Source organism: Enhydra lutris, unplaced genomic scaffold (genome assembly GCF_002288905.1).
Source record: "Enhydra lutris kenyoni isolate GAN:26980312 unplaced genomic scaffold, ASM228890v2 scaffoldscaffold88, whole genome shotgun sequence".
NCBI lineage: Eukaryota > Metazoa > Chordata > Mammalia > Carnivora > Mustelidae > Enhydra > Enhydra lutris.
In genome coordinates this window covers 1664146-1679151 of record NW_019154172.1, presented here as the reverse complement: position 1 = coordinate 1679151, position 15006 = coordinate 1664146, and the positions used below count along the sequence as shown (strand labels likewise).

The following is a 15006-nucleotide window of genomic DNA, read 5'->3' as shown; positions in this document are numbered from 1 at the left end:
CCTTATTTCCCTTACCAGGATCCCTGCCTGCTTTATCCAGTCAAGCCTGATATTCCCAGCCCTGCTGTAGGGTCTTGCCCAAGACATTCCCAGCTCTGTAGATTTCCAGCCCATGCCTGTTTCTGTTAGAGGTGCCAGGGTAGGGGCCCCAGCTCCTGGAACCTCAGCCTAGGCCCGAACTTGAATTCTTCACTTTCCAGGGTGAGGGTTTGGATATAGACTCTTCCTTCCTCTGCCCATCCTCCTCTCAAACGGAGACCATGGTTACCAGCTATTCATCCTAACCTTTTCCCTTTCTTCCCCAACATATAGTTAGACCATGTTTTTCAATCAATCTCCTTTTGTTGTTTAGTGGGGCCTCGTGACTGAGTTCTGATCAATGGAAATATTTTGAGGCTTGGTCCCCAAACACCTCTGTTATGATTCTCTCTTCTCTCATCTGGCAACTAGATGTCAACATCAGGATGATCTTGGAAGTCATGTGTTAAAGACAGCAGAGCTTCCATCTGCCAGATTCCTGAATGACTCCTACACACCAACAGCTGGACTTTATGTCCATTCTTTTTAAAATATGGTGACACTTCAGAGATGTAAAGGTATACCTGTCTCAGTATTTGGCTTTACCACACTTGATAATAAAGTCCTTTGTGATATGCCCCCTTGGAGTTCTCATTGTTTGGTAAAACTTCTCAAGCCCTTGAACTCTTCCTGGGCCTCGCCCGCACCCCTTTAGTTTGGATGGCATTCTGCCCATCCCGGAGGCCGCTGCTCAGTTTCCCACTTCTCTCCTCTGCAGGCTCAGAGGAGGCTCTGGCTTCTCCTTGGTGACGATTTCCTCCTTCAGTCTGTATTCTTCTCCTTCATGTCAGACCATTCCTTCTTAAAAATATGTGCCGGCCATATTCTTTTTCCTCAGTCACCGCTGTTTCCTTGCCTGGCTTACTGGCCATTGTCCCGTAGTCTTGCCAGCTGGCTCCCACCTCCCGCTCATCCCAGGTCAGTACACTCCAGACCCCCATTTTCCACCAGCAGTTGGGCCTTCTGCATGCTTTGCCCATGTGTACCTGGTCGGTTTGTTCTGATCCCCGCAGTGGTGTATGGCAATCATTGCTCTTCTTCCAGACCCCTCTCCTCACTGAGGGCCTTGCCTCCTGTTTCACTGAGGACGCTGAAGTCCTCTGGCATGAAGCTCCTTCCCCTCCCCCCTACTATGCACTCCCCCTTCTACTAACTCCTTTTTTTGGTATCAGAGTCACTGATGCTGTCTCCACCTGTGCTCTCAATCCATCTCTGAGACCAGATAGGTGTTCTGCTGAATGACACCTCTCTCCCTCCTAGAGTGTCAGCCTTTCTCCACTAGCTCCTTCCAAAGCAATTTATAAATATAGTCAACCCTCTTTCCTTAAATAACTTCATCAACAACAACAACAACAACAACAACAACATTCCTAGAAAGAATCATCTAGATTCACTTGTCATTCCCACCCATCTTTTCACTCACCATAATATTGATTTTGCTCCCACGTGGCAAAGAAGACCCTCATCTTCCTCATTGCCAAAGGCAAAGGCCTATTTTTAGTCCTCATCTGTCTTGCCTTCTCCTGAGTGTTTGACACTGCTGAGCTCTTCCTCTTCAGAATGGTCACTCCTGTCCTATCCCCAGTCTCTGGTGGCTTTTCGTCCTTTGCCCCAACTTTAAGCCTTAGCGTGACTGAAAGTTCTATCTGTGACCCTTTCCCTATCCTTCATTTCCCCCCGCCCCTTTCCCTTCTTTCACTCTGCATGCTTCACTCCCCATGGTTCCATGTCCCTTTTTATACTGATGACTTACAGACCGAGTCAGTTGCTCATCAGTCTCGAGCTCTAGACCATAATATCCAGGTTCCCGCTGGTGCTTGCCATGTGGCTAAAACACCACGAGCACTTCAAGCTCCGTGGGTGGGAAACTAAGCTCATTATCCACCCCCACCTCAAAACTGCTCCTCTCTACTCCCGATAATGCCACTTGCAATTCCTAGGCCAGAAACCTGGTGTCATCCTGCAGAGCTCTTCACCAGTCTATGACATGTAATTAGCAGAAAAGTCCCACGCTCTTTTGTTTGTCCCATGTTCCATCTCTTTCATCTTCAAAGCTCTGACCCATGTCAGGCCCTTACTATCTCTAGCTGGGGGTCGTGCTGGGGTCTCCCAACCAGGGTTCCCACCTTCGGGCTTGCTGACCCTCACTTTACTGCCACCAGAGTTCTTTTTCTAAAAAACAAAACTTTATGTCCCATGCACCACCCCCCGCCGCCCCGCCCTTACCGACCACCACCAGGCTATACCCTTTAAAGTCTTTCCTTGCTGTGTGCTTGGTGCCTCACCCAGAGCCTGGAACCTGCAGGTGCCCAGGAGATCTCTTGGTGCTGAATGGGAAAGTGGGTGTATGGGAGGTGCTGGCGGGATTCTGATTTCCGGGCACAGAAGGGTCTTAGCCTGAGAATGAGGCCATAAATCTATTTATTCAGAGGAGTGTGCCCTCTCCTTTACCTCACTAGTCACTTCCTGGGGACCCCTCCCTGCTGTGTAGTGGGTCCCTAGCAGGCAAGGCAGTCAGCAGGAAGGCTTAGTGACTATTACTGGGATGATTCCTCTTCTAGCTGCAGCTGAAGGAAAACACCTGCGGGGGAAGAGGACAGGCTGAATGGCAGGAGCTGGATGGGGTGCCCTGAGCATTTGCATCCTGTTATCTGGCGCCCGATCCTGTCCCTGTGAAACAGGTCAGGCCACTCATACATAGAAAAAAAAAAAAAAAAACACCCTAGCCTGGTTCTCCAGGTGCCCAATCCCACTCTAAAAAGCTGGTCCCTGCTTGGGACAGCATCATCAGCATTCTTCCTTCCATTTGCCCTGAGGGTGATGGTGGCAGGGGGCTGAGGCTGAGAACCTCTTTACCTGAAGACTTGGCATAGACTGTCTGCTGGTCCCTACTCTGGGCGATGCAAGACATGTAAAGCTTCTGGTCCTCGATCTTTTCCACGTCAATGTTCAGGACAGCCACAGAGCCCACAGGGATCAAGCTGGAAAAGGAGGTGGTTTAGTCTGTCCCTCATAGGACTCCCCAGCAGCCATCCCTTCACCCCTCCATTTCCCCCAGCCTTCTCTTTATTCTACTCTGCCTCAGGGAATAAGTGACTCAGGACTCAGGGCCCCGTTTGCAGACTTCCAGAGTCTGACAGCAGAGGCTGTGCTCTGGCTGGGACCCAAGGAATGGCTGAGCAGTGGCTGGGGAAGGAGGGCAGCGGACAGGGCTCCCACACCACCACCGCTGAGCATGGCCACTCCTCAAGGATAAAAAAGGCATGACTTTGGCCAGGGCCCCAAGGACCCATACTTACTTTTTGAACCTGATGTTGAGGCTTACTGTGAACAGCCCCTCTCCAGCCAGGTAAGCCGTTTTAGAGAAGGTCTCGTCCATCAGGGCAGCCAAGGACCCTCCATGTGCAAACCTGTGGGTGGGGCAGGAGCTAGGCGGGGGCGCAAACTTCCCTGCCCCCCTCCCTGATGCCGACGTGGAACTGCCCTGCCTCTGCCTCTCTACGGGAGAGAAAACGAAGCAGAGCAGCATCCCAGCTCATCAGACTGGTCCCAGTTACTTCAGCTTTTCTACCATGTTCCTTCAAAGGCGTCAGCAACCATCTGACATAATTCTTTTAATTTGCCAGGAAAACGTGTTGTTGTTGTTGTTGTTGTTTTTCCGGTAAAGTTAATGGGAAAACATTTTTTCTGATTTATCACCTAGTGGCTGGCAGAAATGGCCATCATTTCCACAGGGCCTGGAAAATGCCTGGTGTCTTTCAGTGTGGGCTCCGGGGCATGGCCTTGGGCCAGCTCCCACCTTACCCATCAGTACATCTGGGGCCGAGCCCACATTTTCAAGGCAGAGAAATGTGAACTGTAACTTATGTTCTCTACAGGGCCAACAGGACTCCTGAGCAGTCCTGCCTGCAGAAGGCCCAGGGCCCCCCTTTGGTGGGTTGCTGCCAACACCTGCTTTCTTTAGTGCGAGAGAATTTCTCAATCTCAGTTGTGTAAGCCGACCTTATGCCAAAGCTGCTTTGCTGTTGGTGAGGTTGGGAAAAAGAGAAGTGCGCCGAAATCTAGAATGCAGATAACATGAGACAGATTCAAGCTTCTGATTTCCATAAGCATGATTCTCCATGGACCAGGCCAGCTGTCCCACTGTGCTAGCGTGGATTACCCTCCTGTTCCCACCACCAGGAGGGGAAAGAGCTGGAATGCTGTGGAACCACCCTCCACCTGGTTTGACTTCCTGCCCCACCTCCCACTACCTGTCTGATCTTGAGCAAGCTGCTAAGTTGCTGAGCTGCTAAGTGGCTAAGCTTTTCTGAGCCTAAGTTTTTCCGCTATAAATTCTGAATAGAAATAATTCCTATTTCAGCAGATTACATGAAGTAATGTTCATAAAACCCCCTACTTCCACACTGCTTTAAAAAGGGGAAAATAAGTTGGTGCCAAAGAACCCCAAATCTGCTCTTCCCTTGGCATCCTCATTGGCCAAACAGGGACCCACTGACAGGCTTGTGGATTCTGCAGGATAGCGCTTGGCCAGCCTGCAACCTAGCCCTCCTCATTGCCTAGGGGCTGGGTGGGCACTTGTGATAAGATAGGTGATATATATTGGTCTCTGCCCTGGATTCAGCACAGTGCTGTTGAAACCCTTGTAATTTTCTGGGCGATGGGAGTGTCTTGTTTTACTGAGGTAGCTCTGGGCAGGCTCCTGGATGGCTCCTGGATGAGGGCTGGTCCCCAGAAAGACCAAGCCATGATTAGAAGCTTCTAGAGAAGGGCTGGAAATGGAATATTTGATGGATCACACCTGGTGAGGAAGTCTCCATAAAATCCCAATGGTACAGGGTTCAGAGAACTTCCAGGCGGGCAAACACAGGCCCGGGGGAGGGTGATGCATGCCAACCCCACAGAGACAGAAGCTCCTGCATGTGCTTAGGACCCTCCCAGACCTCGCCGTATGTGTGTCTTCATCTGGCAGTTCTTCTGTATCCTTTATCATATCCTTTAATAAACTGGTAAATATAAGTGTTTCCCTGAGTTCTGGAAGCCTCTCTAGCAAAGTAAGTGAGCATGAGGAGGGGGTTGTGAGAACTCTGACTGGTAACTGTAGGGACCAAGGCAAGCTGCCCCAGGATGGGCCACTAGAGCATGGATATTATTTTGAGCTGAAGGCAGTTGAGACCCTGTGGAATTCCTTCACTACATAGAAGAATTTAAACTGGGAGTCTTTCCCAGAGTAAAGGTTATTACCAGAGATAAGTTTTACCTGAGTGACCCATCTGTAAGGCAGGATAAGCATCTAATTACCAAACATATGCTCTTCTTGTTACCATGCAAAGTGCATTCCTTCCCTTCTAAGTCCCAGACCCCTGCCCCCTGCTCCTTAGTTCAGGATGACAGATAGGCTTCATTTTGCCTGTCTTTGGAATTCCCATGTCTGTGTGAATTTCCTGTATGTACACTATTAAATTTGACTTTCTCCTGTTAATCTGTCTCAGGTCAATTTGATTCCTAGTCCAGCTGCAAGGACCCTTGAAAGGGACGGGAAATTCTTGCTTCCCAACATAGCGAAGTCAGACAAAAGTTGTGGGAACCTGGCGACCTGCCACTTGCTCTTGGCGTCTGAAGTGGGGGGCAGTCTTGTGGACTGAGCCTTTACCCTGTAGGATCTGATGCTGTCTCCAGGTAGATGGTGTCAGAATGGAGTTAAATTGTAGGACACCCAGCTGGTGTCCCAGAATTGCCTGGTGTGGGGAAAAGCCTCTACGCATTTGGTGATCAGAACTATCAGAAGTGTCCTGTGTGAGCAGTAAAGGAGATGCACAGGAGAAAAAGACATAGTAGTTGAGAACTGTTTTTTTTCCCCCCTATGCAGTAGATAGACTGAACTGGGTATCTCTTTCTCTTCAGTATTCATCTCTTCTCTGAACCACTCAACCCACTGGCTTCAGTGTTGGGTGGTCCTCCGCTGCCTTTCCATGAGCCCCTAAATCAAAATCAGCTATACTTCACCCCTCAGCCCCGCCTTCTATAGTTTTCCTCTTGAGAACGACAGGCATTCCTGACCTGTGTAGGGCTCTGACCTAGTTCCCCAGTGCTCAGTGGGAAAATCAGTGTCCTCATGGAAGATGCCTTTGGGATGGCCAAGGTGGCCAAGGGCTGCAGTCTGAATCCATGGCCTGTGGAGGTGCTGACATCTATTAAGATCTCTGAATTTAGCTGTGAGTTTCTCCCAGGCCTTGGGACCCTAAAGCTACCCCCCACCATTCTTTCTCTCTTGTAGGAACTCTGGCACCACTAGCAGGCTTCGGTGACTATCTAAAGAAGGAACAGGGATGCAGGAGAAGGCGGACAACCATGGACTTGGTGGCCCAGTGGCCTTGGGCAAGAGGCTCAAGGCCAGCTTGATTTCCCTTGTGGAATTCACCTAGTGTGAGTTCCTTCCTGGGCCTATCCCAGGTTCAAAGGCAGCAGAGTATAATGGAGAGATCAATGGCTTGGAGTCCCAGATCCTGGACTAGAGACCTGATTGGTTGCGTGGGCTGCTGTGCTACCTTATCTCTGTGTTTGCCCCTAGGCAAAAGATGAAGTCTGGAGAGATGGTGTCTGAGAGCTAACATTGTGTCATATGATTTGTGAGTACATAGACATGGTCCTGTAATACCATATCTCTCAGTCATTCTGGCAGCTGGATATTATTGCCCAGGTTTTAGGTAAGAAGGCTGAAGGCCAGAGGTTGAAATGCTTGCTTAGGGTGCCAAGGCCAGCAAGACAGAACAGAACTGAAAGCCTGGCTCCAGATCTTGTCCTCTTCCAAGTTCACAGCACATTTCTCAAAGTGGCCTCTAAGACCACCTTCTTACTAGAAAAAATTTCAGACCTCCATACAGAGGCTCTCCTTATCTGCCCAATGAGGCCTGGACCAGGTGACCCAGAGTGCCCTCCCAGGCCTGGTGTGGAGACAGAAGCCCAGTGCCCACCCTCCCATTCCCCAGCTCCTGAGGGAGAGGGACAGACTCTGGGGCCCTGTGTGTGGCCCATCTGAACCGAGCCCAGAAAGCAGCCAGGGACAACCACCCAGGCTCTGTCTGTGGCTTACCCTGGGGGCCCCTCCAGGTAGGGGCCAGGTTGGAAAAGACAGATGGACTTCTTCTTGGATGGGTGGAAAAAAATGACATACTCGTAGCCTTGTCCTTCTTCTTGGATGCATCTGGTGAAGATGCGCCAGTCGCTTTTGTCTAGGGAGAGATGGGCAGTGCTGTAGCTCGAGAAGTGGGTGCACAAGTGTGTGGGGCCCAGTCGGGATTCACCACCACGGTGGAGCCCTGCCTTAGGCACAGGGTCCAGGAGAGAACCAGAGGATGCCCCAGCTCTGTCCTCAAGGAGCATTCAATCTGAGAGTGGAGAGTCTGCCCTTTCCTCAGGGAGCCCTTGGTCTGGAGGGGCAAACACTCAGGAAGTTCCCTAGCTGAGGGGTAGAGACAGGCTCATGGCCAGATCAAGACTTTAACAGACCTTAAACCTGGGAAATTAAAAATGTAACATGTACTGCACATATAATTCAAAATAACAATAGTACTAAACTGTAAAATCAGGATGCCTGGCTGGCTCAATTGGTAGAGCACATGACTCTTGATTTTGGGGTTTTAGTTTGAGCCCCATGTTGGCTGTAGAGATTACTTAAAAATAAAATCTTAAAAAAAAAAAAAACCACAGTAAAATAAGAGCAGAAAAGTCCACCAAAGTCCTGATTTTTTCCCCAAGATGACTACTACAACAACTACATCCTTTTTTGGTAGACATAAAATTCTTTGAAAAAAATTAATTTGGTGACCTGCTTTGTGGCATAAATGCAAAGGTCATGTGCCTACCATACCACAGATTCATCAGTGGGCTGGAAAACCACATGCATGAATGAGAGAGACAAGAAAACAGGGACATGTGTGTGCACAGGCACACATACATGCACCCACACACATGAAGGAAGGTGAAGGTGGAAAGTTCTATCCATCTGATCTGGTGGGAGTTTGGGGAGCCTGGCTATGGAGCCAGTAGAGTGGGGATGCTGTGTTGAGGCCTACAGTGGGGGAGGCAGGCCCCAGGGCCCCGACTGGGTGGAGAGGAGGACTTGGGATAAAGCTTGATGGCATAGGAAGAACACCCAGTGGGAAGGCAGAAGGGTAGGGGGTTAAAGGCTATGTTCAGGGGGAGGCTCTTGACTGGAAACAAAGGCCAACACTAGGTTGTGTTCTCTCGGATGCGAGGAGAGAACCAGAGATCAGAGGGAATACTCTTCTCTTCTTCTCTACCGGCCTGGGTCAGACACAGAAAGAACTTCCTGCTGAGAACTAGAAGGGAGGTTATGGATCTCCTTCCTGAGGGTCCTGAGGGTCAACATAGTGAATGGGACTGGCTGAACCCCCCGGTGGGCCTGTGGGCACATCTGCCTAGGGAGCAGATGTGCCCACAGGCCCTCCCAGGCCAGGCCTTACCGGAGGCAACTGCTAACCCAAATGGGAGTTTCAGCCCCTGGATGTGGTCTCTGTTGGACTTGAAGGAGGGGAGTTTGACCCAGCCATCGGTCTTGGTCTTCTCCAGAAATTCCTGGTATAGGTTCAGCATGTCTGGACACCAGCTGGCATTGGGAAGGGCGTAATCCTTCAAATCCGTCTTCTCCGGACAGAACCTTGAGACCTGGGCAGGAAAAATCAGAGAGATTAAAGAGCTTCTTGGAGAATGGGGGCTGCTGCTTGTGCTGTGGGACCTCTAGGTGGTTTGCTCCTGGGTTCACTGGCTCCACCAGTGTCGACTTACAGGAAGCGGCCCAGGTTCCTTGCAGAGGGTTAGGGGACACCTGTGGGTGATGGGCAAGGGGACCCTACAGTGCAAAGGAAGGATAAAAAAGGAACGGGGGCTGACAAATAGAGGCATACCGCTCTGTGGTGTGCCTTGCAACTGTCCTGTTTAAAAACCCGTGAGCGGGCGCCCGGGTGGCTCAGTGGATTAAGCCACTGCCTTCGGCTCGGGTCATGATCTCAGGGTCCTGGGATCGAGTCCCGCATCAGGCTCTCTGCTCGGCAGGGAGCCTGCTTCCTCCTCTCTCTCTCTCTGCCTGCCTCTCTGCCTACTTGTGATCTCTCTGTCAAATAAATAAATTAAAAAAAAATCTTTAAAAAAAATAAAAAAATAAAAACCCGTGAGCTGTTCTTTGAGGCTGAGAACTACTAGTCTAAGCTGCACTGTACAGATAGGGAAACTGAGGAAATATGGCTAAGGTTGCCAAGCTTGTGAGTGTGAGAGCTGATGGTCAAACCGGAGCCTGTCCTGAGATACTGTCTATCCCAGAGGGTGCGTCCAGTGGTTGAGGGCCTTTGCTGCCACCTGCTTGCTTTCAGGGCTAGTCCAGCTGTCTATAGCTATGGGCATGCCCTGGCAAGGTAGCTCCTTTTTTTTTTTTAAGGTGGCTCCTTTGAAACATGTTTCAGGTGCCCACACAAGGGTGTTACTATCTGTAGGAAGAGTGAGCCCTCTGTGGTGTCAAATACTCATGGACCTGTCACAACTATGGGCAGTGGGCTGGCTGCTGGCCAAACCACACACAGGTCTGTCCATCGGGAAATGCCCAAATGCAGCTGCAGCAGTCTGAGTTCCACGGGAGGAAAGTGACTCATGCATGGCTGCACAAGATCCAGACCAGGATAAAAGTGTCCTGGTGGTCTTAGTTTTGGATTGCTTGCCCTTTCTTTCTTTCTCCCTTCCTTCCTCCCTTCCTTCTTCCCTCCCTCCTTCCCTCCCTCTCTGCCTCCCTCCCTCCCTCTCTTTCTCTCTTTCCCTTTCTTCTTTCTTTCTTTCTTTCTTTCTTTCTTTCTTTCTTCCTTTTTTTTCTTTCTCTTCCTTTCCTTTTCTTTCTTCCCTCCTTTTCTTCCTTCCTCCCTCCTTCCTTTCTTTCTTTCTCCCTTCCCTTCCCTTCCCTTCCCTCCTCCCTTCATATCTTTAGGCCCAACATGGGGGTTGAACTCATGACCCTGAAATCAAAAGTCATGCTCTACCAGCTAAGCTAGCCAGGAGCCCCTTGGTCTGGGTGACTTGATATCCCAAGAGCACCTTCCCTTTGCCAAATCACATAGCTCCCCAACACACTGCCCACTTGCTCCAGCCATCATCTGGAAAGAAGAAATTTGGGGTGCTCCTTATGCCCTAAGCCCCCAAGAGAAGGAGGGCTGCCTACCTGGCTGAGCTGGGAACTTACCAGGGAGTCCGTGGAGGATCCGAATGCTGAGGTGGGGCTGAGTCTGGGCAAGACCTGGGGGATGCCAGGAAGGACCCTGTGCTGGCCAAGTCTTACTGCCCCCAGGAAGCTTCTCCTGATCATGGCTGAGTTCTGAGGCTGGGGCTGGCGGGACAACCGGCAGACTCTTGAGAAAGCAGCAAAGTGAGTGAGTGCTTTTTGGTGTACCTGGGTGCTGCGGGTATCGCTGCCACCTCTGGTACAAGCCTCTCACCTTTTTGGTCACCAGGCTTCCAGCAGCAAGCTGCCTCCGCAGATGATTAGGCAAGGCTGGGCTGGGTTGACACAAGACCGCAGATATTTGGAGACTTTCACTGGTCCCAAGCCCCGCCCAGCGCTTGGGGAGGAGCAGACCCTGCTTGGGCAGGAATTCTTAATAGGACTGGGCTGAGTCCAGAAAGAAACATTTGTTAAAGAGAAAGAAGCGCATAAGGAAATAGCATATGGTACACAGGGCCTCAGAGGGCTGCCCTGAAGTGTTTGCGGCGGGGGATATGAGAAAATTCCCAGAAGGATAAGGGAGGTCTGTCTCTTGATTGGAGAGTGTTGGTGGAGTGTCTGTGTGTGTTGGTGGAGCCTTTGTGGCATGTGCTCTGCAGCAAGACCACTTAAGTCCCCTGGTATGGTCCTGGCACCCCTTTGTATATCACAGACAAGGGGTCGCACAGAGAAGCCTCTATCTGCTTGTCCCTGGAGGGGATACTGGCAAGAAGGAGATGGTCTTAGAAGCACAGACAGAAAATCATTTGGGAGCAGTGAGCTTAGCAAAGGTACTTTCATGCTTTGGGAAGCCCAGGGAAGGGCATGAGTGCTGGGGGTGAGGTGGGGAGCTGGGCAGCGGAGGCCTTGTTCCTGGCAAGCCTGGAAGAGAGACAGCTTTCAGGAGAAAGTGGAGAGGAGTGTTCAGCAAAGTGTCTACGAAGTTGCGGGCTTTTCTGGTGCTGGTATTTTTTTCTATTGAATTAAAACTGCCAGTTTTCTACTAGAAGTCCTGGTTTTTAATTTACTGGAGAAAAGCATGTTCTGACGGTCAGAACCATCAGAATTCTGATGACGATGGTGGTGATGGTGGCGATTGGGGCAGTTTCTGAACAATCAAACTGATTTAATAGGAAAGTTTACCGGTTTTGTCCCACTTTTGGTATTTGGCTTCCCCGGAAGACTAGAGTATAACTATTTCCCTTATGTCCTCTCAAGATTTGAATGAAATTTCTTCAAGGACGGGGAAACCAGGTTTTTGATTGAGTTAGTCTCTGGATCTAGCCCAAATGATTAGAATTAGTTGCTAGCATTTAAAAAACAGGGAGTTTCACACAAAGCAGGTCAAGGATCTCCAGATAAGTAGGAAGATCTGGCCGCAATGTTCTTCTAGCACTGTGCCGCAGCAGCCGGCCGGGGGCAGGCATTGTGTTCTCTGGCTTGGCCCAGGCCTCCCCCCGTGCCTGGCATCCCTTCATTCCCTTGAAGCCCCTATGTGTGATACCTGATGGAAAAGACGGGGCTTGAGGAGGAGACAAGAGAGGAAAGAGGAATCTCAGAAAGACTGGAGAGGGGTCTGAGGAAACAGGAGTAGGGAGGAGGAAGGGCTCCACAGGGGCCTGATCCCAGAAAGGTTGCCGTTTTTGTCCAGATTCCAAGAAGAACCAGTAGCTAAACTTGAGAAAGAAGTCCTTGTTTTCTTGCTTAAGAGCCATGTGGGAGCTAGGTTATCGCCCTTGCACAGCCTGAATTCCCTTGCAGATCACATACCCCAGCGGGATCAGCCTCTCTTCTTAATGGACTAGCAGAGAAATACTCTCTGCGAAATAATAGAAGATATATATATATTGGTTTCTGAGCACAGCTCCTAAATCCCTCGGAGTTTTCTGGATGATCCAAGTGTCTTTCGTTCTAATGAGGCAAATCTGGAAAAGGAGTCTCCTGGATAGCTTCAGGGTGGAGACTGGTCACCGGAAGGACCAACCCAGGATGAGAAGCTTGGAACTTACAGTCTCTGTTGGTTTGAAACCCCTTGGGGGCGCCTGGGTGGCTCAGTGGGTTAAGCCTCTGCCTTCGACCCAGGTCATGATCTCAGGGTCCTGGGATCAAGCCCCACATTGGGCTCTCTGCTCAGCAGGGAGCCTGCTTCCCCCTCTCTCTCTGCCTGCCTACTTGTGACTCTCTCTCTCTCTCTGTCAAATAAATAAATAAAATCTTAAAAAAAAAAAGAAAAAGAAACCTCTTGGGAGCTTCCCTGTGTAATCTGAAACTAGCCCATAAGGGAACAACAAAGAGAGACTGGAGAAAAGAGGCAGGCCACACCAGGTTGGTAGGTGGCAGTTTTAAGGAGGCAAGGGAACTTACAGGAGAGGCTAGTCTTGGGTGGCAGCAAGACAAATGGAACCCTGCACCCACCTGGCACCTTTTAGGTTCAGGGACAGAGGAGCCCTAACTGGATTCAGTCATGTAGACTATGCAGGGCTTCTCAACAGCACATTGTTACTCAAGGCTGTGTCCTTGGAGCAGCCTCTCAGAGTAGGAAAGGCAAATGAAACTCACATTCCAAGGACAGGGGTGGGGGCAAGAACCTCTGATCACCAGGGTCCAACTTATGGGTCAATCGGCAGTCATGTCTTCTTGATGACCTTCCCGAACAGGTACCCTCCTCCATTCTTCAAGAAGGGGACAGAGGCTGGAGATTGAGTTAATGATCCACCATGCCTATGTGAAAGCCTCCATACAAATACCAAAAGTACGGGGTTTGGAGAAGCTTCCAGGTTGGTGCATCTCAACCCTGTGGGAATAGCATTTTCTGAGATCAAGACCCTCCCAGACCACATCTTACGTATCTCTTCATCTGGCTGGTCATCTGTATCCTTTATCACGTGCTTCATTGTATAATAAACCAGTAAGTGTAACTGCTTCCTGGAGTTCTGTGAGCAGTTCCAGCCAACAATCGAATCTAGGAAAAAGGGTATGGGAACCTCCGATTTGTAGCCAAGACAGACAGATGTTGTAGTTAACCCAGGGACCTACCACTTGCCATTGACATCTGAAGTGGGGGGTAGTGTTACAGGACTAAGCCATTAACCTGTGAGGTCTGCACCTAATTCCAGTTAGTGTCAGGACTGAACTGTAGGGGTGCCTGGGTGGCTGAGCTGGTTGAGCCTCTGACTCTTGGCTTCAGCTCAGGTCATGATCTCAGGGTCATGAGATTGAGCCCTGCATTGGGCTCCGTGCACAGAGCAGAGTCTGCTTGGGATTCTTTCCCTCTTCCTCTCCCTCTGCCTCTACCCCTCCCCCTGCACGCTCTCACCGTCTCTTAAATAAATTAAAAAAGAAAAAGAAAAAGAATTGAATTGTAGGACATCTACCTGGTGTTGCAGAGAATTGCTTGGTGTTGAGAAACCCCACACATCTAGTGTCAGAAGCGTGTGCAATTAAAAAGAAGAAATGCAGGAACATTTTCCAATGGACATCCTCCCACTTTAGTTGTTTCACAAATTTTGGTTAAATCTGCTTTTAAGTATTTACATCATTATGCTTATGTAAGTTTTGTTCCCAGTCTGCTCAAGCCCTATTGTTAAATTTCCTTACTTGTGTAACTAATTTTCCGTGAGCTGATGATTCCCAAGATTCTGCTGGATGCTGTGGTCCGGGGCAATACAGGGAACTGAAGGGGCTGTGCTGCAGATCAACCTTCATTTCCCAGCTGGAAGGGAAGAGATCCATGAGAGAAGAAAAGAAAGAAAGACCTGGCGATGTCTGTGATATTTAAGACAGTAAAATGGAGTCAAGGGTATAATAGATAGAAAGTGATTAGAAGGAAAGATACCTGAGAGAACATGTATGCTGATGGCAAAAGCATGGGTATGGCCTTGCAATTTGTGAATGGAGGAAGTTATTCAAGGCCATTCCACATATCTTGCAGGTTCTCTGTGCAATACGGAGCCCCTTCTAGAAATGGGCTGGGAGGTCAGCTATGCAGGGAGGTGGAAATGTGTTGGCTAGGGCCTTCAATGGATTTTGTTAGAACATGAAATTTGGCCCTGATCCTTCACTGTGAACTCAGCTTAGAAAGAACAACAACAACAACAACAACAATAAAACCCGACTCAGCTCAGGGGAAAGTGAGCTTCTCCCAGACCTGGACTCTCTGGAGAAGCAATTAGAAAAAAGAGGGAGTGGAGTGCCTGGCTGACTCAGTCTGAGGAACAGGTAACTCTTGATCTCAGGGATGAGTTCAAGCCCCATGTTGGGTATAGAGATAAAAATAAAACTTAATGAAGTACTGTCTGATGACTAACATAACATAATAAATAAAAATAAAAATAATTAAAAGGGAAGAAAAAAGAAAACAGAAGGAAGCCAGCGAAGGTTCATTATAATTTAGAACTCCTGTTGAATTCTGATTCAGCCTGTTTGCCTGTTTGGTTCATTTCCTATTTGGGACCCATGGGGGGGTGTGGAGTCTGGGAATTTCTCTCACCAAGGTTCGACCTGTCCCCAGAAGCACGTCCGGGGCCAGATCTGACAGGTGGGTGGTCCATCAGGAGAACCAGATAATTAACAACTGCCTCTTGGGGGTGGGGAGAGCTCAGAAGTTTGCCAACTTCTGGGGTGGAAATATTCCCATGGTGGCTGGTTTCAGGCTAGCACTATGAAGC

The 15006-nt window shown here is 49.6% G+C and overlaps 1 protein-coding gene across 1 annotated transcript; it reads right to left on the bottom strand.

Moving 5' to 3' along the window:
* Nucleotides 1-2389: 2389 nt before the first annotated feature.
* On the bottom strand, nt 2390-12409 carry LOC111161966 (thioesterase superfamily member 5). The gene is made up of 6 exons (XM_022526067.1): nt 10322-12409; nt 8565-8766; nt 7172-7310; nt 3378-3488; nt 2935-3059; nt 2390-2659 (listed from the first exon to the last, which is right to left on the bottom strand). The coding sequence occupies exons 1-6, from the start codon at nt 10442-10444 to the stop codon at nt 2616-2618; spliced, it is 744 nt and encodes a 247-aa protein (XP_022381775.1). The 5' UTR covers nt 10445-12409; the 3' UTR covers nt 2390-2615.
* Between the last annotated feature and the right edge of the window lie 2597 nt (nt 12410-15006).

Bases quoted from the DNA above. Each gene is read 5' to 3' on its own strand.
- LOC111161966 (XM_022526067.1), bottom strand. From the start codon at position 10,444: ATGATCAGGAGAAGCTTCCTGGGGGCAGTAAGACTTGGCCAGCACAGG. The intron at 8,767-10,321 runs GTAAGTTCCCAG...TTTCCTGCCCAG, and splicing joins GATCCTCCACGGACTCCCTG to GTCTCAAGGTTCTGTCCGGA. The intron at 7,311-8,564 runs GTAAGGCCTGGC...ATCTCTCCCTAG, and splicing joins TGGGTTAGCAGTTGCCTCCG to ACAAAAGCGACTGGCGCATC.